This window comes from Galeopterus variegatus, unplaced genomic scaffold (assembly GCF_000696425.1).
Source record: "Galeopterus variegatus unplaced genomic scaffold, G_variegatus-3.0.2 Scaffold608, whole genome shotgun sequence".
Lineage (NCBI taxonomy): Eukaryota > Metazoa > Chordata > Mammalia > Dermoptera > Cynocephalidae > Galeopterus > Galeopterus variegatus.
In genome coordinates, this window is record NW_007726719.1 from 430,945 (window position 1) to 455,878 (window position 24,934).

Below are 24,934 nucleotides of genomic sequence, written 5' to 3' on the forward strand. Positions count from 1 at the left end.
TCTGACTTCAACATAGCTGTCATCTGAAAAAAAAAAAAAAAAAAAAACCCAAAGTACCCTGGCTGTCAAGGGGATAGGTGCTCGCCCAAGTTTCTAAATAAGAAATAAAATAAAAACATTTCTTCAGGACTCTGAAGATACCAGTAAAGAACATTTCTGTGTTCTCAAGTGGCTTGCTCAAGGAATATGTCTTGAATAGGGTGAACCTATCACTTCAGGCAAAAGTATCATAGTATTTAATGTTGAGGATAAGATGTCAGGATTTTTAAAGACCAAACCATGGCGTAAATAACTCTACAGGAGTATGTCTCCTAAGAACTGATGATGTTCTTTATTCATCAAAGAAATAAATTGGTGTATTATTTGGCATATTTAGAAATGACATGTACCACTGTACAACAGAAAATGAAGACGTACTTTTCAGACCACATGCAACCAAAGAGAGGAATAGAAATCAATGTGTTACTCTCTCCAGCTTGAAGTATCTTAACATTCCAGGGGTCAGGTGGGGGTCAGTATTCTAATCAACCCAGCTTCTGATGGAGTCCTAAAGGTGGTTGTCAGAGAGAAATCACTCTGTAATTTTTAGGTCCATGTTTGATTGAAAAATCATATTATTAAACAGAACCACATACTATCATTCTTAAAAATCATTTAACTTTGAGTTAGCATTGTCCCATCAGTGGCAGTAAAAATGTAAGATACCCTGACCCAGTCATGACAAGCGAAGTACTTGGAATTTGGAGCTTGCTGTATGGGAGGTTCTTTGAAACCCCGTGCACACTTTTCGAGTATGCAATCCTTTCCCCTTTAAGAGGATGTTTATGGGTAGAAAACTAAGGTCACTCAAGATGCTGATTTCTATCATTGAGAAAGTAGAAGATGTAGGTCTCCGTCCTTCTCTTTTGGCGCTGTTAGACCAGAAAGCCTCTAGAGTGGTTCCATAGTTGCTAAGAGAGGAGGATGCCTCCTTTTGGTTGATCCAAATCCAGCCCCCTTCAAAAGACTAGGCCATTGGGCTGGCTTTCCTTAGTGTCTAACTAGGAACCTGCAGTTGGCTCTGTGAGAACCTAGACTGAAGTGTATTGTTCTTTTGTTTCTCTGGTACAGAAACTTGCCTTCATGGTGTCTCTAGGGCTGGTAACACATGACCATCTAGAAGGTAAGAGAAGATATTCTTGGCACTGCCTTCTTGCTGACCCATAGCTCTGCTCCTGAATATGGTGTTTGAGTGAATTCCTAGAATAGAAAATTGGAACACAAACAGAGTATGATTCAATGAGTGTAGACTTTTATTTCCTTTAGGGGAAAAAATTGGCTTCCCTCTGTCTAATGTTCAGGCCCTTCCCTTCCTATCATTGTCCACACTATGTTCTGGGAAAACCTCCCCAATTGCCTGAATTAAGGGGACTTCTGTTCACTTTAGGGGAACCGTTTTTTTTTCTGGCAGCATGAATTAGCAAGTGCTCCTCTGACAAGTCTTTGTATTTTTCATTTACTCTAGGTTATAAGAATCTTAAGAACATTTACAAAGCTCTACCTGTCCTGGTTATTTAGTTTAGGAATGATGAACTTTGGTTACTCAGTCTAAGTCTATGGGTAATGTTCATCCAGACCTATATAAACAGACATCTAAAAATAAATCAGAAAGCTTGTTTACACATATTGTCTCCTGTTAAGTCTCAATCACAGAGAGTAGTACTGTGCGGTAGTGTGGTCTTGCTTTCTGAGAAGTGAGGGTAGATGGTCCTACATATTTGCTTCCAGTAGTGTGCTTGCCTCTGTTGAGGCTGCAGTGAAACTGAGACTTGCCCCCTGTTGCTGATTTGTTATGAGAAACCAATTGATAAAAAATGAAGTTAAGTTTTTTAGGTTCTTTATATATCTCTTCTAACCATAAACCTTTTCTTTTCCCAAGAAATCCAAAGCAAAAGGCAAGAGCGAAAAAGAAGAACGACAGCAAATCCAGTATATAGTGGAGCAGTCTTTGAGCCGGAGGTATTCCTGGCCAGCACTTGGCCCTTCCTTTACTATTCCAGTTTTATTTATGACTTGTTCAGCACCTGCCATCTGAAAATCTGCTTAAGAGCAGCACCCTGATTGTACTTGGCCAGTCTGTGAAGTGATGGACTATTCTCTGGCTCATTATATTATTTCCTTTTTATTATTCACTGCTTACCACTTAGTTGTTGTTTTTTCTAAATCTGAGCAGATACAAACCTACCTTAAAATTTTATTTCATCCTGACTTCAACATAGCTGTCATCTGAAGCAGAGGCAGACTGTTCTGGAATATTCTCTGAGAGCCAAATACAATAAAACTCTTTATCACTGAGAATTGAGGATGATTAGCACTAACTAGTTGGCATGTTGACAGGCATGTTGTGCTTGATCTTTAGCTTGTGCCAATATTAGATGCTATTCATTCAGTCACCTTTCCTTCTTCAATCCTCAAAGCGTAAGAAGAGCGCAGTCACATACCTAAACAGCACAATGCATCCTGGGACCCGGAAGAGAGGTGAATACCTTTTTACCTTTTTGTAACTCTCCCTCACTGTTGCTTTTGCTTTCTGTGTTGTGTTTCTTCTCCCTCTCCCCTCCTGCTGTCCTAGGACCTAACTCCTCTGTCCTTAGAAAATAGTTTTGTTGTAGTTATTTTCTGAGAATGGGGGGGAAAGAGAGTGAGATTTATTAGAGTTCTGTATGCTAAATCAAAAGCTGACTTTCCTAGGATTCTGGCAGAGCTGACTCAGGGGAATGGCTTAATGCAACTATTCTGCTCCAAGCCTACTAGGCCATCCATGAATAGCACAGTGAACAGAACACCATGTAAAAGGAAGCATTTTAGCATCATTAAGCAGAACAGAGCACTGCTGTTGCCAAGGTGTTCTTAATAGGGTCTAAGTCGTCCTGCTGCCAGTGAGGCCAAAGCATGACTCTGAGTTTCTGAGAGAGACAGCTACACCGAGAACTTAGAATCTTTGAGAAGAGGGCATCTCCAGTGAAAGAACAAAAGGTCACTGTCAAAACAGGCTCTACAAAGCAGAAATTCCTAAAGAGCTCCATTCCTATATTTCAGACCTTCCCATGGGCATTCCACCTTACTCTTAGGGCAGAAAAAACAGCAGCATCTGGGCCGGCCCGGTGGCGCACTGGAGAGTGAGCCACTTGGGAGCGCAGCGGCGCTCCCGCCGAGGGTTCGGATCCCATGTGGAGACCGGTTCCCGCTCACTGGCTGAGCGCGGTGCGGGCGCAACACCGAGGGTTGCGATCCCGTTGCCGGTCCCCGGTACGGGCGTGACACCAAGGGTTGCGATCCCGTTACCAGTCAGTAAAAAAGACAAAAAGGAATAAAAAAAAAAAAGAAAGAAAAGAAAAAACAGCAGCATCTCTCACCCTGCAGGTCTAAATAGGTCTCAATACTCAGGGTTTGAGCTCATAAACAAGGTATTGAAACTGTTCTTTGATGTCAATAATACATCCCAAGGTCCCCTTCTCCACGTGGTAATGTGTCCCTGAATTATAGTTCCAGACTAGAAAGGTTGCAGAGTGAGTGGAGTAGCATACTAATTTTTGCATATGCATACACAGTCTCAGAGCTATTGGAAGCTTAGGAGGTCATCCTGACCCTTTGTCTGCTTTAGGCAGGACGACAACTATACTCTTTCCTTCCCATCCCCCCAAAAAGAGATATCATACTCACCGTTAGTAACCCCTTCTAGTATTTCATCAGTCCTGTTCTTCAAGTAGCCAAAAATGTTTAGATGGGAAACCCTAATTCATTACATTATATTGATTCCTGGGCCAAAGTAACCATACTGTAAGTTATTTTTTGTTGTTTTGTTTTATGTTCTGCAGTTTTTTAATAACTTTTGAGGCAGTTCTAAGAAAGGAGCCCTCCAGGCAGAGGTCACAATTAATTGGCCTGCTGGTGGGCAGTATCTGCTAAGAGGACGGGGGTTAAATGATCCAGAAAACCTTGGTATCTTTTGCCAAGGTCAGAAGATAAAAGCCTGCATTCACAATGCCTAGTATGTGTCTTCCGTGGGTAAACAAAGAACATTCATCTTCCCCTTCTAGACATACTAAATTCCCTAGGAAAGACAAACCAGTAAAATCTGTCTCTGTGCTGGAGACATTGCCAGTTTAACACGGAGAGGTAATTTTTGTGTAATGTCTGACAGAATCATGACTCTTGTACATAATCCTAATATAAATTATAACTGTTGGCAAAGTCATGATCCTACATACCAAATACCAGTGCTAATAGTCAGTTTTGTACCTCTCTGGCTTTTTCTTTTTCCTTGGGTGTGCTGGGCAGATACTTTTGATCACTCACAACTTAGAAGCTATGCCCTGGCCCTTACAAGACAAAGACTGTGACTTTGATATGCGGTATGGCAAGAGTGGTTGACCTAGACTTTACCCACAGGGCTCATTTATAGATCCTTTGTAGCTGTTAGCTTTGATTCAAAATGCTCTTGCTCAAGTCAGGTCTGTCAGTTAGTAGTACTCATGACAGGGCCTTTCGTTAGACTTTGGAACAGCTCCAGTTCCTAGATGTGTAGTTCACCAGAATGTCTGTTGCATAAAGGAAGAAGACAACTCTCAATCAACTAGGGAGGGTATCCAGGGCCAGAAATACTTAGGATTCATTGTTAAGCCCAGAGCATCTTTTTCACTCTTAGGTTCCAGCTGTTCCCAGGATATATCTCTCAATAGCTCTAGCAGCAAGGGGTAAGAATAGTTAACTTGAATCTTGCCTCCTTACTTTGCCTGTCTTCACCCTTACAAGCAGTGAAATAACCAAAATATAGACAGGAGAGAATAGGAAACGCACAAGATGATTGTGGAGAAATCTTAGAGAACAGTACGCAGAAGATATGAAAAAATAAATGGCCTTGACTCCCAATGGGCTCTGATGTCTTGGTTCTTGCACTAGAAATCTCAAATTCTAATTGTCTAGTAACTTCATAATCTGCCCAAGGTGAGAGAGGATTTTTTTTTTTTTACATAAGCCAGCACCTTCTGTCATTCTCTAAGGCTCTCTTATTCTCCCTTCTCTTGAGATTCATGTAGTTGTTTCTAATGACATTTAAATCTTTGCTTCTCTTTCTTCCTTTGGGACTGTTGTATTAACCTTCTGTCTGCTACCTCACTTCCTTTTCCATGCTAGCCAATGAGGAACACTGGCCAAAGGTATGTAAGATCATTTTCCCCCTCTCTTTCCCTCCCCCTGTTCCCCTTTTGTTCCCTTCTCTCGGTATATAGGTCGTCCTCCAAAATACAATGCAGTGCTGGGGTTTGGAGCCCTTACCCCAACATCCCCCCCATCCAGTCATCCTGACTCCCCTGAAAATGAAAAGACAGAGACCACATTCACTTTCCCTGCACCTGTTCAGCCTGTGTCCCTGCCCAGCCCCACCTCCACAGACGTAAGTAACTTGGGAAAAGCGTACTCTCTTGCTGAGAGCTTAAACCGGGAAACCGTTAACATGTGTATCTCCTCATCAACTTGCACCTTCTTGACTAACCCTGCGGCAGCAATAAACCCTACAGTGCTCTTTTTATGCCATGTAAGGTGGCTTTCTTCTGGGCCCCAGCCCGTCCATGTCCTCGAGAGTCATGTTAAATATAACCTGAGAGGGTTTGGTCAGAATTTTCAGAGTCTGAATTCAATCTGCTGTGAGTTCTTAGAAAAGGGGTGGAGTGGGGAAATCAGTTCATGTAGTTGAGAGATATACAGGTTTCTGCCATCAGTGTTTTGGGAGTAGGGAAAATGAACAAGGCATATGTTCCCCAGCAGCCTTTGTTTGCTGCTTCAGTGCAATTCCAGAAGTGGAAATTTTTCTTTAGAGCAACTCTTCAGCCGAATTGATCAGAAACAAGTTCCCCAAAACAGTGTCAAATACTTAGTAGCCCTTCACCCAGACACTGCAAGAGTATGAAATAGTGCTCTAAATTTTTAAATGAACATTTACAAAGCAGTGAATTCACTTAGTGGATACTTACTGAGCCACTATTCTGCTGAGCAAGTGCTAATCTTGAGGCTGGGCACACAGAAGGGAACAAAACCAGCTCCCTGCCTTCAAGGAGTTCATGTTCCGTGGGAATAGGCACATGATGTGTAAATGAATATACAATACGTCAGGTAGTAAATGAATATACAATACGTCAGGTAATGATAAGTGCTGTGAAAAGAAATGGAACAGATTAAGGGCATGGGTGTAATGGCAGGAGGTTGCTATTTTATGAAGAGTGGTAAGAGGAAGCCTCTCTGATAGGAAGTGAAGGAGTGAACCATGGGAGTATCTGGGGAAGGTGTTCCATACAGAGGGAACAGTATGGCACAAGCCCTGAGGTGGGAGTGTGCATGGCATGTTGAAAGAAAAGCAAGAAGACCAGGATAGCTGGGGCAGAGCAAGCAGGCCAGAGTGGTGGCAGATGAGACCATAGAGGTGGCAGGGCTTTGAGGCTTTTATTCTAAGTAAAACAGGAGACCACTCGAGTTTATAGACAGTGATGTAATTTTTCAATTTTTATTTTCAAACCCACAGAAAAATTGTACTAATGGTAGGTACAGAGAACACATATATGCCCTTCACCTAGATTCACCAGTTAACATTTTGCCACATATGCTTCTCCCCCCTACACACATAATTTTTTTTTGCTGATCCAGTAAAGAAGTTGCAAACCTCATGAATTTTCACCACAAAATATTTCAGTGTGTATCTCCTAAGAACAATATATTCTCTAATATATCCATGATGCATTATCAAATTGAGGAAATTTTCCATTGATAAAATATTAGTATTTAATATACAGTCCATATTCAGATGTCTCCAATTGTCCCAATAATTGCCTTTGTGACACTTTGTTTTTTTCTGCTCTAGGATCCATCCAAGGTCACTCTTGACATTGTCATGAGTTTGTCTTGTTAGTCTCCTTCATTCTGGAACAGTTTCTCAGCCTTTCTCTTTCATAAAACTGATATTTTTTTAAAAGATAGGCCATTTACTGTATGGGGTTCCTCTCCATTTGGATTGTCTGAGTGTGGTGCTGAAAATACCAAGGTCCTGGGTTCAGTGATCCCTGTATCAGCCAGCTGCCCAAAAAAAAAAAGATTGAGGATATGCATTTTTTTTAGGAATACTAAATAAGTGATGATAGATCCTTCACAGTTTGTCACAAGAAGAAGCCCATGATGACAGTCAGTCACATTGTTGGTGATGTTAACTTTCATCTTTTAAGATAGTTTTCATAAAATTTTTCCACTTGTAAATATGTCTTTTTCCTCTGGTGGAGATAGCTTTGAGTTGGTATAAATATCCAGTTTCCCAGAAAACTGTTACCCAGTGGTTTTGGCATCCTTTGATGATTTTTGGCTGCATTTATTATTTTTAAGATGTTTGCAAAATCAACTTGGATTTTAAAGGACCGCTGTGTCTGAAATATGGAGAAGGGGCTGTAGGAAGAACAGGATGGAAGCAGAGAGATTAGTCAGGGGGCTGTTGAATATCCAGACAAGAGATGATGATGGCGGTTTGGCCTAACAGGATGGTAGAAGTAGAGTGGAGAAAAGTGATCAAGTCTATATATGTTTTGAAGAGCCAGCAGGATTGAATATGGGGTATGAGAAAAAGAGTATACTCAAGGATAACTCCAACACTTTTGATCTAAACAACTAGAGAGATGAAGCTCCCATTTACTGCAGATTACGAGATGAGCATGTTTAAGGAGGGAAACCAAGTTTCATTTTGCAGTCTTCCCAGTTCTTTTATGAATTACAGAACTTGTCTTTGACCATCTTGAGGTAAAAATGTCCCTTGAATTTGAAGGTTCTTAGGATTTGATAATGTCAAACCCCTCTCCAAAGAACAAAAGAATACCATATGAACATTCTGAGTTAAAATGCCAGCGGCAGCAAAGGAAGTATTTATCCTTGGAGGACTGGGGTCTTCGAAGAGTTCTGTTCTCTGACAGGTTTCCTTTCTTGGAAGTAGCTGGTGGCTACAGACTCATCATTGCTCTAAAGTTTAAGCATTTCATCCAGCTTTCCTGACTTTTGGCATTAGTAATTGATACAGGTTTCCTAACTGTCCTGTTCATGAGCATTAGGAGTCCCTGTCAGAAACCTTGTTTGCTGGCACCAAAGAGTATCCTTACTTTTCCTCAGTCGAAGTACTACCAAAGGGATTGCCAGTTCTTTTGCTTCTTGGTAGGGCTCTCCCTCAGGATGGTGCACAAATGCTAGGGGACAGGTGATCTGGTGGTTCTGTGCGTGATTCTCTTTCCTACACAATGTTCTTGTTGGTTGGTTGGTTGGTTGGTTGGTTGGTTGAGAGAATTTATGGTTTTCTTTGAGAGCCTAAACCCAAAGGATTCACTGAGAAGAAATCACAAACTAAAAGCTTCTGCCAGATTTCATCTTAAAATGCAAACATCAGAAATCTAAAGGTGAAAGAAAGATTTTCTAAAACCACTAAATATATTCAGAACTTCCTAAGTTAGACCCAGTGGAATGGATTTCTTTCTCTCTCTCTCTCTCTCTTTTTTTTTTTTAAAGTTAATTGACTACTACTTTTATAGTATCCCAACAGTGGCAGTGATTAAAATCAACATGCAGGGCTCTGTATGTTACTGCTGGGTAGTGTCCAGCAACGTTAATTAAGCAGTAACAGTTGAGAGGAAGGCATTTCTGGGGATCAATTACTATCCAGAAGGACTCAGGAATACAAGACCCAGCCCGACACTAATCCTTAGGACGTACCTTGTTGCCATTATCATCATTTTTATGACAAGGGAAGATAAGCTGACATAATTATAAAATTTTTTAGCACATGATGAAGTTGCAGCTGACATAGCCAGCATGTTTACTGAAAACATATGTCCTCAGCTCCTGGCAAAGAATCACGGGACAGTCGTCTTTCAACTTACCATTTGGTTTATGGTAATAATTTGGTCAGTCACCAAAGCCTAGACCTTTTGACCTCGTGAAGTATATCCATGGGACTTCTTTGTTCTCTTTAGGCAAAGAACCAGTTCTGTTTGGATGAAATATCTTGACATATTATATTCATTTTTATGGGCAGTAGTTCTCAACATGTGTGGTCTGGGAATCCCTGAGACTCTTTCAGGGGGTCGTAAAATCAAAACCATTTTCACAATAATACCAAACTTTCATTTTCCATTTTCACTCTCATTCTCTCAAGACTGAACAGTGAGGTTTTCCAGGTAGTGCATGAGGTCATCACTCTGATGGCTAGTGGAATGTGCACTTGTGTGTTCCTAGGTCTTAAAATTTTTCAATATACTACTTTTGTAACTTTCTGTGAATCTGTAATTGTTTCAAAATTTAAAGTTTTAAAACTTTTAATACAGTGATTATCAATGGATATAAACAAAAGCTCTCTGGGGTCCTCAGTATTTTGAATGTAAAGGGATCCTGACACCAAAAGTATTAGGAGGTACTGCTATAGGATATGTAAATAGGATAGGAAGTTTTCTCTCCTTTAGGAGCAAAGGAAAGTGAGCAGAACTCTATTTATCCCAACAAATCCCTCTGAATAAGAATTCCTGTTTGTCTTGTTCACTTCATCAGTGATAATTTTATCTATGTAAAATAGTCTCGGAAACCATATATTTTTTATAAACTTCATAAAGATGCAGAATTACAACTTGGAGGTAAGGTTCAAGAAAGACTAGTCCTCTAGAGGAGAAGGACACACCTCAGCCTGCTTTTAAGAATGAAGGAAGAAAGTCATGGTACCTCTTGGTGCCTAGAAGTTAAACTTTAGGCTGCATTCTTATGTAATATTTCTGCACATACTGAGTATCTTTTTTACTGCTGAGAGGTCACATTTTCTTACTAAGAAAGATTAAAATCCATCCACACTATGATGTGTCTTACAACTTTATGCAGCCCATTTTCTAGGCTGCCAGATATACAGTGAATTACAGAGAAAGTGTCCTTTAGAGAAAAATATAGGTCCATGGGAAGATGTGTTCCTTCAGTGGTGGCAGTAAAGGGGTTCTATTGTAGAAAGGAGGGACTGGGCATTGCTCTTAGTATCATTGCTTCCTGTGCAGAATTTCTGTATTAGGCTTTCTGGCAGAAAGGCCAAGAAATCTAAAGCAACATTGGCATCAACTTGCTGGGTCACTTCTGGCACATCCCTTCAGTCTTGCCTTCCCTGGTGTCCTTACCAGTAGCATAATCCTGTGCAGAGAACAGGCCAGGGACTGACTTGCTGAAAAATACCTCTATAATAGCTCTTTTTTTTTTTTCTCTCGTCCTCTCCAAATTTTAAGTAGATCTTTTTCTGATGGTGCCTTTTGTTCAGAGGGCTCCAGCAGACTTACCTGAGTACTAAAACTATCACTGGTAGGGATAGGAGAAAGTCAGGCAGAGTGGACTGGGGCTGCTCATCTTTTTCCAGCTGGCGAAGTATTTTATTAGGGAGGAATAAAGCCTCCCAGAATATAATGTTCCTTTGAACAGCAAATGCCAAATACTGATTTTAAGAGAACATTGTCCACTATTGCTTTGGTTTTTTAAATTCGTCAGGTTAGAAAGTTCATGAGTTTAATTTGCTCTTGACAATCTTTTCCAAACTAACTTTCACTGTATTTTTTCTCCCTGAGCAAGCCGAGAGTTTAGTATAACTCCATTTCTTGTCTCTCTTCTTCCCTAATCCTTCTAAACTCCCTCCAAAATGATAGGTAATAAGAATTGTTTGTATCATATCGGGAAACTTTGATGAATGAATTTCAAGGCCTGTAAAATTTGTGATTTGTGAGTTGGACTCTACCAAAACATAGTAAATGCTGAGCTATCATCTGTAAAGTTAATTTTGGCCTAGGCAACTACAGACCTTTCCTGAAAACTTTAACTTAAAATTAAGAATACTGTCCCCACCTGGGGAATCTGAGCTGTATGGAGCAGTGGGGGCTTGTGCCATTGATAATTTCTATTTTTCTCGAACACTCTTATAACGTGTTAGAGGGGCAGTCACTATGCCATGGCAGCTAATTGTCCTAAAACATTTATATGTATCCAGAATGTGCATTTTAACATTAAAATTCTACCTTTTTGTCCTTTCTCTTACCTTTCCCCTCAATTTCATAGGGTGATATTCATGAGGATTTTTGCAGCGTTTGCAGAAAAAGTGGCCAGTTGCTGATGTGCGACACGTGTTCCCGTGTGTATCATCTGGACTGCTTAGACCCTCCTCTGAAAACGATTCCCAAGGGCATGTGGATCTGTCCCAGATGTCAGGACCAGGTACTATGGGTAGTTCAGACAACTGAGGGGAAAGACAACACCCTCAGCAGGAATTCTTTTCCCCTGTAATTCTGGGAAATGGCAGAGTCTCTTGCTCTCCCAGTTGTTCTTCTCCAGGCCACCTCTTCCCTGTTTATGGCACAGCACTCACACACACAGCCTTCTATCCCACAGAGATTTTCTGTTGTGTTACTGAGGTGGAGAGACCATAACTGCTTTCTTGTATTTGAAATGACTTAGCTTCTTTTTGAAAGTCAAGGCCTTGAAAAGTCCCTTCTGCCTCATTCTCTAAGAATAGTTCAAACCCAGTATATAGTTTTGAAACTCTTCTTTGGGAATAAAATCTTTAAAGGAAAGTGCCCAGTTGATTAATTCAAGTCACAATGGTTTTACTTTTAACCTCTGTTGTCATCAGACCTAACTATAAAGTGCTGTTTTGATATTTCATGAACTTAAAAGGCAGCATACTTGTACAGTTCACCCTCGAACAGCATGGGTTTGAAATCCATGGGTCCACTTGGATTTTTTTCAGTAAATATATTGGAAAATTTTTTAGAGATTTCACTAGCTTACTTTATTGTAATACAGTGTATAATACATATAACATACAAAATGTATGTTAATCAACTGTTTATATTATTGGTAAGGTTTCAGGTCAAGAGTAGCTAGTAGTAGTTAAGTTTTGGGGTAGTCAAAAGTAATATGATTTTCAGCTGCGTCAGCTGGAGTTGGCATCCTTAAGCCCCACATTGTTTACAGGTCAACTAAATTAGCAACTGTTTTAGCCTCCTCCCTCCTTCTCTGTTTGGTTTCTTATCTCTTTTTCTCAATTATCCATGTGTATTTGTGTCTTTGTGATTTTATTTTAAGCCCTCTCAAGTTTTTTTGGAAGTAGACAAAGAATAAATAATAAGTAAATAAGCTCAGTAACTCTGCAAGTGTTGGGATCATGCTCAGTTCTTTGGAATCCAGATTTCAGAGAATTCTGGTTTTCCCCTTTTAATCTTGGTCCTCGTCCTACAGTCTCTGTGGTGTGGTAAGACAGTTTTCTCTCTTTCCCCTTCCTGATGCTGCCTTGTGACCCTCTGATAATTTTCTACACAGAGTCCAGGTTATACTTTAGTATTTGGAACTGGTATTTATTTCTCTTGGTCAAGCTGTCTTTGAGGGCCATATAAAGCTAAAATTGAGACAGGCAGCCCGTGTCAGGTCAAGGACGAAGCTGCCGGTGCCTGCTGCCATCATCCTGCCGTGCAGCTTCTGTGCTGGTGGTTCTAGCTGTTGGGAGTGGGTGGGGAGCATGAGAACGCTCAGCCAAGACCCAGCCTCTTTCTAAGCCTGGGCTCCAGTGTCTTGATTCTTCCTGCCTTTGAACATCATTCTCCCAGGCTGATGTTTGGAACTTCGTAGTCCAGAAATTATAGACCAGGGTTTTACAACACTGCTACTATAAATCCTTTCTGGATTTTGTCTACCAATAGCCAAGACGCTATTGCTTGCTGTTAAACATAGAGGATGTGTGTACCTCTTTCTCAAGGTAAAATTCTAAAAATCTTTTCAGATGCTAAAGAAGGAAGAAGCAATTCCATGGCCTGGAACTTTAGCAATTGTTCATTCCTATATTGCCTACAAAGCAGGTAAAGAATTACCCATACCCCTATTTGTAAGCCTCTTCTTGGTTATTATTTGTTTGTTTGTTTTTACAAGTGCTAGAAGGCAGTATTTGTTTTATTTTCAAAAGGAAATTTAAAGTTAAAAATGAAAACCTTTTATTGAATGAAGTGGAAAGTTTGTGTAGTGCTTTCTTGGGGAGACAAATGAGAAGTTGTATCTTATTTGTATAAAGCCAGGCCCAAGGCACTGACAATTTTCTTAGCATACCTATACACAGAAAAAGGAAAATTCCAGGTGGGCAGGTTCTGGGCACTGGTTGTGGGGCTCAGGGGGGAGCTTTGGGGAGAATTTTCTCTTTGGTAAGTATTCTGAGCACAGTAGCCTTTTCAAAGAATTTATTGTTAGAAACTTTTGCTTTTTTTATTTTTATTTTTTTAGCAAAAGAAGAAGAGAAACAGAAGTTACTTAAATGGAGTTCAGATTTGAAACAAGAACGAGAACAGCTAGAGCAGAAGGTGAAGCAGCTCAGCAGCTCTATAAGTGTAAGTCCCCTCACCCTCAGTGGATGTGCTCAGGTGGGCCCAGCAGCTGGTGCATATCCTTCCTTCAGTTCATTAACATGGTTGACTTGGGCAAATGCAAAGTTTGCCTTCCACTTAGAGTTCAGCCCTCAGGTGCAGGTGGCCACTTGGTATCTGGGGCCTTATGCAAGCTCTGGAACATCTGGGATTTAATATGAGAGGATTTTCTGTCTCTAGTCTGAAAAGATAAAGTAGCAGTTAGAACAGTGTAGCCACCACCCCTGCATATTCTTTACAGTGTTGGGGAGGAGTGTAGAGTGTAGAGCCTTGCCTGATGCTGGGTGACACAGACCAAGTCCCCTGATGTGGTTCTTTCTAGTCACCTGAGCTAATGGGTCCAACCATATGGCCTTTCCCTCGCTCCCTTTCTTCCACACCATGCTAATTGCATTTCCCAGTTGTCCTGACCAGTGAGAGGAAGAGGGGTTTCTAGAGGAAAGTGTTGGAAGTAAGTCAACTGGTTTGTCCAGGTGGGAAAGAGGGTTGTATTTGCAGCGGGGGTACAGAGGCTTCTGTCGAGCAAGGAGCAAGTTTCCTTTTCTGTTGAGTAGGTCACCCTTGTTGGAGTGAGGTGGTCTCAGCCCTCTTTGGACACCAGGTGGTAGAGGCAGTTGAGTTGTCCCACTCACCTGCTTTTCCTCTTCACCATGTCTACTCATGGCATGCAGATTTACCATCTCTTTCCCTGCCTAAAATAGAAGCTAGCAAGTGTGGGCAGTTGAGGGCAAAAGGACAAAAGACTGTAAGTCCATGACCTCGGAGAAAGCCTTCTGTTGACTGCAGTCCTTTGGCATTGGGCTGTCTTAGATTCTCCTAAATGTCACTGGTCCATCCCAGGCCCTGCCTCTCAATCCTTGCCTACCTAGTGATTCCCAGTAGGCCTTCAAATTCAAATTGAATCCAGTTATCACTGGCTTGTTTTCTACCCTGGAGAGCTCAGTCCAGTCTGAAGGCCATTATTAGCATGTCAGAAGCATACCAAAACCCATCCAAACCAGTTTCAGGTCAGCTGTGCGGATGTTTTTGTCCTAATGATTTTTGTAGTATTACTGTGGTAATATAAGTTTGATTTAAAGTGCTAGTGTCAAGTAGAGTTGGCTTTTGTCCCACTCACCCTGTCTGCCTCACCTCTTGGGCCCCCCTTTCCTTAGGTAGTAGCCACCCACTCCAGTGTGGAGCAGAGGAAGGTCTAGGGGCTGCATGCTAGCCAGCGGGGATTCTTTTACTGGAGAGAGAGAGAGTGCTCCTCTCCTCAGGGAATGCCAGGCCTGTTAGAAAAGTAGGAGGCTCAGTGCCAAGGCCCTTCTCATTTGCTGCAGAAATGCATGGAAATGAAGAATACCATCCTGGCCCGGCAGAAGGAGATGCATAGCTCCCTGGAGAAGGTAAAACAACTGATTCGCCTCATCCACGGCATTGACCTCTCCAAACCTGTAGACTCTGAGGCCACTGTGGGGGCCATCTCCAATGGCCCGGACTGTACCCCCCCTGCCAATGCCACCACCTCCACACCGGCCCCCTCCCCATCCTCCCAGAGCTGCACAGTGAACTGTAACCAGGGGGAAGAGACTAAATAACAGAGCCCCTCTAGGAGAAGCCACGGGATCCCGGCGGCAAGGAGAGGCAAAACACTGAAGACTCTAGAAAAGCAAAGCCGGATTTCTTCTGGAAAGTGCAGAATTCTTTTGGTTCTTTGGTTCCAGAGAGAGAGAAGATGCTTGTGCCAGGTGGCACTAGAGTTTGCCAATTGATCCTTCTTATTCTGTGTGTACATGCAAAGATTGGACCATGTTACATGAAATAGTGCCAGCTGGAGGTTCTTTGCCAGCACCATGCCAAGTGAAATAATATATTTACTCTCTCTATTATACACCAGTGTGTGCCTGCAGCAGCCTCCACAGCCACGATGGGTTTGTTTTTGTTTTGTGGGGTGGGGAGCAGGGACGGGCGGAGGGAGGAAAGCAGGTTTCAGATCCTTATTTGCCAGAGAGGTTTGTTTAGGTAGAGAAGACAAGTCCAAAGAGTGTGTGGGCTTTCCTATTTCTAAACTTTCTCACTACTATAAAACCAAAAAAAGGAAATTGAGATTTAACCAACCCCAGTGCCCAGAAGAGGGAAGGGGAGGGGCAGGGAGGGACCAAGGGGTGGGAAAGTATATCAAATAAGCAGTATTTAATCTTGTCGAGGAGGGCCTAGTGCCAGGAGAGCTGGACACCAAGAACAGCCCCTAGGTTCTTCTTCCTGAGTGCTTGCTCCTGCCGTGGGTACCCCCAGCACTCCCAACGCCTCGCGAGCCCTTTCCTTCCTTGCTTGGTGAATTGCACGTCCCTGTGGTGATCCTGTTATGTTCCCTTTCCAAGAACAAGCAGAGCCAGGCCCTGCTGGCCCTCGCTTGAGGCAGGGAAGAAGGGTGTGTGTGTTCAGGAAGGAAAAAAGGTGGATCAGTGATTTTACTTGAAAACAAGCTCCATCCCTTTTCTATATTTATAAGAAGAGAAGATCCTAAGCGAAGCAGCACGCGACCCAGGTGTGTGTGAATTGAATGGAGACATTTCTTTTCTCTTTTTTTTATTTTTGTCTTTTTTTTTCTTTAAAGAAAGTTTTATTTTGTTGCTTATTTACTTTTTTGGTAACAAAAACTAAAATAAGGAATAGAAAAGCTGTTTTTCAGGCTGACAGTCCAATTAAGGGTAGTCGAGACCTTGCATGGTAGAATAGGAATCATAGTGTCAGTGAGGTCCAGTGAGTCTTTGTGAGTCCTTGTGTCATCGTTCGGGCACTGTTTTTTTATGCAAGGGCAAAAATCTTTGTATCTGGGGAAAAAACAACTTTTTTTTAAATTAAAAAGGAAAATAAAAGATATTGAGGTCTTCCTAGTGTTACTTAAATTAAGATCAAAGAAAGAAACATTGTAAAAAAAAATTACAAAAGTGCTATTTGTTTCCTAAAAACAGTGATTTCTATTAAAAAGGTGTCAGAACTGGAGAAAATATGCCGTGTAGTTATAATTTTTTAGCACAGAACCTGCTGATCATGATGACGTTTTGCTGTGTGTATCTCTAGACTGGTGGGCCAGTCTCTAGGAAGGGCAGGGGCGGGACTCTCCTCACCCTTCTCCACTCCTCAGAAAAGACTGTCCTCTCTTCTTGGTGCAGGGATCTTGTCTCCTGTTTTTGAAACCCACATGGAGTGTGTACTGGGTCAGGCCATCCCCTCCTCAGATTTTGCTAGAGCAAAGGCTGGTGCCTCAATAAAATCCCTTCCTTTGGTGCTGTTCTTGGTCTTTCAGCCACCAGCATTATGAGTGCCTGGGGGACACCTCTGTGGGAAATGGCCCCTGAACCTCAGTGGTGCCCATGCAGCCTGGCCTTGGTGGGGAGGGCACGGGGGTGCAGGCTGGCTGCATTAGCCCTTGGTGCTTAGAAAGAACAAAGCAGGAGTGCGATGTCTTAAGGGAACGTGGTGGTGTCTGAGATAGGACCGCGGAGTCTTGCCTTTGAAAAGCAATCTGAAGCTCCAGCTACTTTCTCTGCCTGCTGGCTCCAGGCACTGGAGGTGGGATTTACTCCACTCTGCCCACCCACAGCTTCCTGGTGACCCATGACTAGAATCGCTGTGCTTGTCTTGGCTTGGCTGTTGTGGCTTCTCCTTCTTGGGAAAACCATGGTTCTGAGAGGCTCAGACCATTTCTCTCATCTTGCCTTGTGGAAATGGATTGTGTTGGATGTGTGCTTTCGCTGGAGACCTTTGCCCATTGTGAGCCTCTGGCTGATGGGAGAGAGGCAGTGGCTGTGCACCCTGGCCCTATTGGAACATCTCTCCCAATTCCACCCAGGAAGGACCAGAGTCTAGGAACAGCAGAAGAGGCCCATTAGCTTCTCTCCCACCCAGTTAGGCCCAGAGAGGCAAGATGGATGCTAAGGTAAATGCAGCAGAGAAGAGATGCTTCTTAGAGTAAATGTGTCTCATTCATACCAGCCATTTTCACTCATCTTCCTAGGGATGTCAGGGGGTTAAGTCTGGCTGCACAGGACAGGCCTTGGAATCAGTCCCCAGCTACTATGTTGATTGAGAGGGACAGAGAACAGTCCCCTTTTCTCATATGGAAACCAAGGTGCTGTGTCTAGTCAGGGAGCTTTGGAAATGCCTGGACTAGTTAAAGGAATAGTTGGCGGAGGATCAGACCAGCAGCAGGCTGCACACCCTGTCTTAGAGCCCTCCTATTTGGCCTGTCTGGGCCCATAGGCTGGGGGTTGCCACACAATACCTATCTTTTTTCAAAAGAAGAAGTTGGGAAGCCATCATTACTAGAGGCCTTTGCTCCCTGAGGAGCTGCCTGAGGAGTCTTGAGGGTGGGGGGACAGGGCTAGGGTTTGACCAGTGTTTTGCCTGCTGCTGTGAGCTGTGTCCGCTACATTCCAGCCTTGCCTAAAGTTGGGGTATAGACTCTTCCTAATGTTCAGATATGAGCTGTTTTGTGAGTCAGCTACTATGGAGTACAAAATGTAACCCTGCCCCACCAAACCTACATTCTGGACTCAAATTCCCAAACACTGCTTTACTAAAAAGAAAAGGCCCTGGTTACTCAATCTCCTTTTCCTTCACTGTCCTGCCAAGAGAGAAGAGCTCTTCTCTGTCCCCCCCAGACCTGAGGGTGCCTGTGACTACCTGAGACGCACTTTCATGACGCTTCTCCACCCAAGCTGCCTCCACGTCCTTTTTCCTCCTTTCCTTCTGCTGCTGACAGCCACTTACTGAGGCCAGCTGGCTTTGCAGTCACTTCAGAGACTAGGGAGTGGCTGCCCGCTGGGCCCTTGACTGTCAGTACCTGATCAGGCGCTGCTCCCTGGAGGCAGTGAGGTCATGTTGCTGTCTTCTCTGCCTCACACATTCTTGCTGCCTGCAGGTCCTTTTTCTTTCATGCAGCCTGCTCGGTCTTGCCTCACCTCTGCTGAGCTCATCTGGAGTTCTGATTTCTTCCTTCCTTATCAGGCCCTTTAGGGAGAGCCTGCTAGTTGTACCTGACAGGGAGACTGAGCTAAGACAGTCCCTGGTGGGGCCTTACCTGTGTGGGGCCTGTCTCTAGAGCCTGTTGACATGGCCTTTACAGCCTCCAGCTGGCACCATCTGAGGGGCCCAGTTTCCCTGCAGGGCCTGCCTCTCTGTCTGTGCTGCCTCTTGGCTCAGACCCAATAGGCGGTGTGAATCGGTGCAACTGTGCACAACTCTTCCCGTGAGGGTGGCCGTGCTTGCAGCTCACCTTGGTCTCTGCATGTACAGCTGCTTCTGCAGCCACCTTTCTGCTCCTTCCTCTTTTGGGGCCATCAGAGCCTCCTTGGGCTCCCCCCTTCAACCCTCCAGCGAATGCGTGCGTGTGCACGCGCGCACATGGTTTCTTCCCTTCGCTCCCTTTTAGGGTGTGGTTCTTATTTATCTAAAGGGCTGAATTTAGGAGACTTTTACCCCAGGAGCAAAAGGCTCTTAGGACAGTAGAATGGAAGGTGGCCAGATACATTTTCCAGGCCCTAGGTTCTCCAGATCCCCTGGCTTCTGTTGGATGGAGGCAAATTTGCTGTGCATAAATAACTGTGGACCTCACCCCTAGCCGTCAGCCAGGCCCCTTGGCAGGAAACAAGAGTCCCATTCTCACCCTGACTTGCAGCCTGTGTTGTGTCAGCTCCTCTCCAAGAAAGGAGTGGGTGACCCCTGGGAAGATTCCTCTGGCCCTCCCACTAGAGTGAAGGGAGGAAGCTGGGGGTCACCCCTCCAGAGAGCCAGGGTGAGAATTCTTTTAAAAATAACTCTTGTAAAGGGAGGGCAGGGCTCACAAATTCCACTTGGCAGCCTCCTCCCACAAGGTCCTTCCTCCTTAAGGACTCTACCCCCCCCCTCCCGCCCAGCAGCCTTTGGCTCCTGTACCTCCTTCCAATGTAATTGGTCCTCAGCCCAGGGTGAGCTGCAGTCAGGCAGGGCGGGACAGGCAGGCCAGAGGTCAGCAGCTCCGTGCAGAGAAGAGCCAGCCAGACCCCAATCCTGTCTCTTGTCCATGCCCTTTGTGATTTCAGTCTTGGTAGAACTTGTATTTGGAGTTTTGTGCTTCAAAGTTTTTGTTTTTGTTTGTTTGGTTTTTGTTTTGAGGGGGTGGGGGGGATACAGAGCAGCTGATCAATTTGTATTTATTTATTTTAACATTTTACTAAATAAAGCCAAATAAAGTCTCTTGGCCTCATGGTGTTGGGTTTGGGGCAGGGGAGGGTGGGTAAGACATCAGTTCCAGCCTTTGCCCTCCCCCGACTCACCCTGTCTAGGAGGGACTCAGCAGACTGTGCAACTCCAGGCAAACTGAGCGTGCCCCCGCTCACTGATTAGCTCATGCCCCAGAGAGCCCTTGATCCCCCAAACCAGTAGGAACATGAAAGGAATTTTTAAAAACTTTAATTATGAAAATAAATTGAGGATGGGGGAACTAGCCCCAAACCGGCTAGGGCAGAGGGAGACTAAACCCCAGCCATAGAATAGCAGCAACAGGAGGACCCCAGGATCCACTCACAGACGCTCCACCCCAGCCCTTCCAACAGAGACCTTAAATAACTTAAACAGCAGGGAGGGTGGGGGGCAGGCAGGGTCTGCAGGGAGTATGTGAGAGAGCCAGGGCTTCAGCATGGCTCAGGCAGGGCTGCGGGGCTGCTGCAAGGCAGTGAGGTATTTGAGGGCAGCAGCCCCATGGTGGCGTGACAAGTCCTGGTGGAACTCCTCCTTTAGGGCCTGAAGGCAGTCACGATAGGTGGGGCTGGCGCGGAAGCGGGAGATATCCAGGCTGGGAGCATGGGGCAGGTGGATGGCGAAGGCCTCAGGCAGCACCAGGAGCTCATATTCCTGTAGGGGTGGGGCAGAGGGAGGGTCATAGGCCCCTGGGGAGGGCAAGATTGCAGCTCTGGGGACAGGTTTACTCTAATAGTTCTGCCTAATGGTGCAATCCTTCATGCAGAGGAATAGTAAGTTCCCTGTACCTAGAGGTGTTCAGATCGAAGCTGGTGGCAACGAGGTGCCCTCCTCACCTGTGCATCCAGCTCCACGATGTGGGCCACCTTGTTCCAGCCAAAGCCCACAAAGCGAGGATCATAACGAGGACAGTCACGCGGCACCACCACGTAGGGCTCATAGTCGGCTGCCCATTGCACGCGGTATGGGGCCTTAGCCTCCCGCCAGTGGGCATAGTCTGTGGGCGCATGACCCCAGGGCCACTCGTGGTACCTGTGCAGCAGGGTCGGGAAGGGAGCCAGGCTAAGGCTAGGAGCTCCTGGGTAGGGGACAGAGTGGGGCAGAGCAGTGGCCATTCCTACCTGAAGGTGTGGAGAGAGCCAGCGTCCAGCAAGGCCAGCAGCTCCGCCTTGGAAGTAGGGAAGCTGAAGCGGTAGTGCAGGGTCTCGAATGCTGGCACCACCAGAGCCACCTTGCGCTGGCTACCCAGCTGCAGCCGCTCAATGGAGGCCCTGAGAAGCAGCACCCATGACCAGGAGGGAAGGGTGGGGCCTCTGCCCATAGTACTGGGCCTGGCCATGCTCACAATGGCCTCAGCACAGATGCCACAGGGGACACAAGACCCAAGTGGAGCTGCCACTTGAAGTAGTCCCGGCCTCCCCTCCTCTCTGTGGCAGCCCAGAGAAACAGCCTAATACAAACCCCATTTTCAGAGGACACTGAGGCCCAGAAAGGCCTGGGGTCCTATAGGTGCCCCCGACCCTGCACACCCATCCATGTACTGTTCCTCTCACTCCCCCAGGCCCACCTGAGGTAGTCGTAGAGGGAGTAGGCAGGCAAGAAGTCAATGTCACTGAGGAAGACGTAAGGTGTTAGTGCCTGGGCCAAGGCCACATTGCGGAGCTGGTTGATAGGGTAGAGGGGACCCTCCCGGTACACCATGTGGTAAGCTACATCCTGCCGGGCAGAGAGCACTGGGGAGGCCTCGACGAAATGCAGGAACTGCTGGGCCTCTGCGTCTGTCAGGTACAGGGCCAGGCTCATGGGGCCTGGCCAGTGCCTGCTCAGGGCTTCCAACATCTGTAGCCTGGGGTGAGGTGGGTGGTCAGCCCAGGAGCTCAGGGAGGGCTGGAAACCCTCCCCAAAGCAAGCTGCTGCTGACATCCCCTTAAGTGACTTCCTGAGCACCTTCCAAGCACTTTTTGAGGCCATCTTATTTAATCTCACCAGGTGGGCACTGTCTCATTTGACAGATGAGAAAACAAAGAGCCAGAGATATTAAGACTTGGTCCCACAGCTACTGAGGGACAGTTCCAAGCATCTGAATGACTCCAAAGCCCATGCTCTTTCCACCATATCCAATGTCTCCAACTTCTGGAACTGCTTGAAGGAGAGGCATCTCACTAACATAGCATCAGGTTACCAGATGAAACTTCCTCAGAAATCCCCCAACCCAGCCCACACCATGCTCCCTGGGGCTGTCCTCACACCCTCACCGGTCCATGGAGAGCTGGGCAACCAGGGTGACATCGTGGGGCAGGGGGAGTGGTGGCTCATGGGGCAGGAAGGTGATATGTACACGATGTACAATGAGCTGTTGCTGCCGGAACTCAAAGCAGGCGTCGTCCTCGTCGAGCTGTGCCAGGGCCTGCTCCCACTGAGGGGGTTCAGGGGACAGAAGGACCAGTGCTGGGGCAGGATGACTTGTTCCCCAAACAAGGTTGGATCCCACCAGAGCAGAGAGGGGCAGGACCTCCCCAAGGCAAGGGAAGGTGGCTCCCTCTCACCTGCTCAGCCCCCGGTGGGGACTGGCTGGGACACCCAAAGAGCTGTCTCCGCAGCAGGTTCCCATCATACTCCAGGAAGGTCAGGTAGAAGTTGCGGAAGAATTCCACATGCTTGTTCTTCACCCGCAGCTTCTTTGGAGAGTTCCAGTGGATCACCTGGGACCCGAGAGGGTGTCAATGGGGGGACTATAGAGAGACCACCACTCAGCCTCCTGCCTCACTCGCCTTGAGGTCAGACGCCTCAGAATAGCAGCGCTCAGCCAGTGTGTGGTCCGACAGCTGCACGTTCCAGACGCAGGGCAGGGGCTGCACCAGCCCTGGGTGCTCCTTGATGACAGCATTGAAGATGTCCTGAGCAGAGATGGCCATCACACCTCAGTCCCCAACTGGCCCCCCGCCCCCCCCCCAAGGTTTCCCCAGACCTGGTCAGCCAAGGAGGTGGCAGGAAGGGTGAGGAGCTCTCTCTGAGCTGTCAGCTTCCACATCTGCTCCCAGCCAGCCTGCCGAAGCCTGTCCAGCCACAGCAGGATCACACCTGCCGACAGGGACAGGCTGTCATGCCCACCAGGGATGGCCAGCTCCTGGGGCCAGGGATCATGAAGGTGTTTATGAATGTTTCTTTTTTGACTTCTTGGTATTTTCTGACTTCAGATGTGGTCATGGACTACCTCTGTCAACAGTCAATCCTCTTGGGGACAGAGGCGGGGCATCGATAACCATCTTTTCGATTCAGTAATCCCAGGGCTGTTAAAATCAGCCCCATTTAATGGATGAGAAAACTGAGGCTCAGGGGGACCAAGTGAGTTGGCCAAAGTCATCTGCATGTATAGCCAAGGTTGGAACTCTTTTCTGGCTCTTCATCCAGTGTTCTTTCCACAGCACTATTCTTTCTGAGGGGGTTTCCTAGCATTCTGTGTCCTGCCCAGCCCCTGGAGCCCGAGGACCAATGGCCCACCCCTCCTGCCTGCCCCCCCACTACTATCCCCACCTGTGTTAAATCCCCGGCCCAAGGCAGGCCAGGGCCTGTGGTTCTTCCATAGGTTGCCCAGGTACCAGTCGCTCTGGTTCTCCACGAGACCAATGACCTGTTTGTCTGGGAGGGGAGGGCATGAGGGAGGGAGCTGCCCGAGGCTGCCTCACACCTGGATTCAGGGCTAGACCACGGGCCAGGGAGGGGGGCTGGCTAGGACAGGCTCAGTCCCAGGCCTCTCACCAGAAAAGTGAGCAAAGAGTGCCCAGAGCTCCGCAATGTCAGACGCAAAGATGACATCCGTGTCCAAGACAATAACTCGGGCCAGGTCAGGGGGCAGGGCTCCAGGCAGCATGAGCTTCATCAGCCCATAGAGGCCAGAGTAGTGCTTGTTGGGGATCCAGGAGACCTGGGGCTGTGGGTGGGAAGGGCAGGTCATGAGCTGGGAGAGGAGGGGCCATGAGTGCCAGAACATCCGCAGAGTGAACTCCAAGAGTGAGGGATTTGAGCTTCAGTAGGTGTGCTGGAACTGGGGATTCTCCTCCCTCACCCCATGATACCCTGGGAGGGGGAGGGATGAGCACAGCTGGGCGGGAGTGCAGAGGGGTCAGGGCTCCTGCCTTGAGCTCCTCAGCATCATAGAAGCTGACCCTGACAGCAGGCACCATCCACGTGTGGAGGAGCATCTCCAGGATATTTCTGGCCACCATATCAGTCACCAAGTGGAAGTGCAGTGGATTTTTCCTTTTGGGTGGACAGAGAGGAAGCCTGAGAGGCTCCAGCAGGAACAACATGGGACAAACCCCACCCTGAGGGGCCCAGAGGTGGAAGCACCATCTTCTGCAAAGAGCTTTTCCTGCCCAGCCCAGGATATTCTTACAAGCACCTGTTAAGGGAGGAAGGGGACACTGTTCCTATGTCACAGATGAGGAAGCCGAAGCCCTGAGACCCAGTAACTTGCCCATGACTCTGTTCTGTACCCTTCCCCACTCCTAACCCTCTGCCACTGACACCTGGCTGTACCTATAGAAGAGTATGGACTTCAGCAGGGTGATGACCTCGCGGCTGGAGTTATGTCCCGCACACACGATGGCCACGTGCAAGAGCTGGGGAGTGGACATCCAGGTCGGCAGCAGTCCCCCCTCCTCCAGGAGACGGTGAGGACCCTTGGTTGAGGTGATGTGACCCAGGACAGTGTAGCCCCGCCCAGCATCAGAGCTAGGGAAGAGTGTGGGGAGGGGCAGGAGGAGTCCAACCCCTTCATTTCACAAATGGGGAAACTGAGGCCGGGAGCACAGGTGTGCACCCGAAGCGCCCCAGCTGGCTGGTCAGTGCCGGGGCACACGCCAGGTGCTGTGATTCCCACAGGTGTCCAGGTGGCCGGGCTCGGGGCGCGGCGCCCCCAGGCTTCCCGCCGCCAGGGGCAGCGCGCACCTACCTCGCACTTGGGCGGCAGCGCCGGCTGCGCGACGCAGTCGGGGCGGTTGTGGCCCCCGCGGTTGGCGGGCGGGTCTCCATCGAGGGCAGCAGCTCCCCGCAGCTGCCCGTCTGGGGGCACACGTGGCGTGAGCGGGCAGGGACAGCATCCTGGCCCCTCCTGCTGCCGGCGCTCACATTCCAGGTCCCCACCAAGCAGGAAGAATCCGATCAGCAACAACAGCAGCAGCAGCAGCGCGGCGGCCCCCAGCGCCCGGGGGCGCCCTCGGGGCAGCATGGCC

General features: G+C 46.7%; 2 protein-coding genes across 15 annotated transcripts in view; one reads left to right on the plus strand and one right to left on the minus strand.

The window, feature by feature from the left end:
* PHF21A (PHD finger protein 21A) overlaps nucleotides 1-19,696 on the plus strand; it is a 169,756-nt gene extending 150,060 nt beyond the window's left edge. For 11 of the 14 annotated variants that reach the window (XM_008570500.1, XM_008570499.1, XM_008570510.1 and 8 more), the window contains 8 exons: nucleotides 1,111-1,162; nucleotides 1,919-1,998; nucleotides 2,457-2,517; nucleotides 5,271-5,434; nucleotides 11,128-11,283; nucleotides 12,845-12,920; nucleotides 13,336-13,439; nucleotides 14,798-19,696. In XM_008570500.1, coding sequence (XP_008568722.1) covers nucleotides 1,111-1,162; nucleotides 1,919-1,998; nucleotides 2,457-2,517; nucleotides 5,271-5,434; nucleotides 11,128-11,283; nucleotides 12,845-12,920; nucleotides 13,336-13,439; nucleotides 14,798-15,055 — 951 coding nt within the window. In that variant the 3' untranslated portion in view covers nucleotides 15,056-19,696. Of the gene's footprint in view, nucleotides 1-1,110; nucleotides 1,163-1,918; nucleotides 1,999-2,456; nucleotides 2,518-5,175; nucleotides 5,199-5,270; nucleotides 5,435-11,127; nucleotides 11,284-12,844; nucleotides 12,921-13,335; nucleotides 13,440-14,797 lie in introns of all 14 variants that reach the window. The other 3 variants (XM_008570513.1, XM_008570511.1, XM_008570512.1) reach the window with 1 other exon arrangement.
* Nucleotides 19,697-19,896: 200 nt separating this feature from the next.
* On the minus strand, nucleotides 19,897-24,930 carry GYLTL1B (glycosyltransferase-like 1B). The gene is made up of 13 exons (XM_008570498.1): nucleotides 24,655-24,930; nucleotides 24,240-24,322; nucleotides 23,837-23,960; nucleotides 23,460-23,631; nucleotides 23,235-23,339; nucleotides 22,669-22,781; nucleotides 22,472-22,597; nucleotides 22,247-22,402; nucleotides 21,956-22,116; nucleotides 21,268-21,546; nucleotides 20,822-20,971; nucleotides 20,537-20,732; nucleotides 19,897-20,354 (listed from the first exon to the last, which is right to left on the minus strand). Exons 1-13 carry the CDS (start codon nucleotides 24,928-24,930, stop codon nucleotides 20,145-20,147), a joined length of 2,151 nt encoding a protein of 716 aa, XP_008568720.1. The 3' UTR covers nucleotides 19,897-20,144.
* Nucleotides 24,931-24,934: the final 4 nt, after the last annotated feature.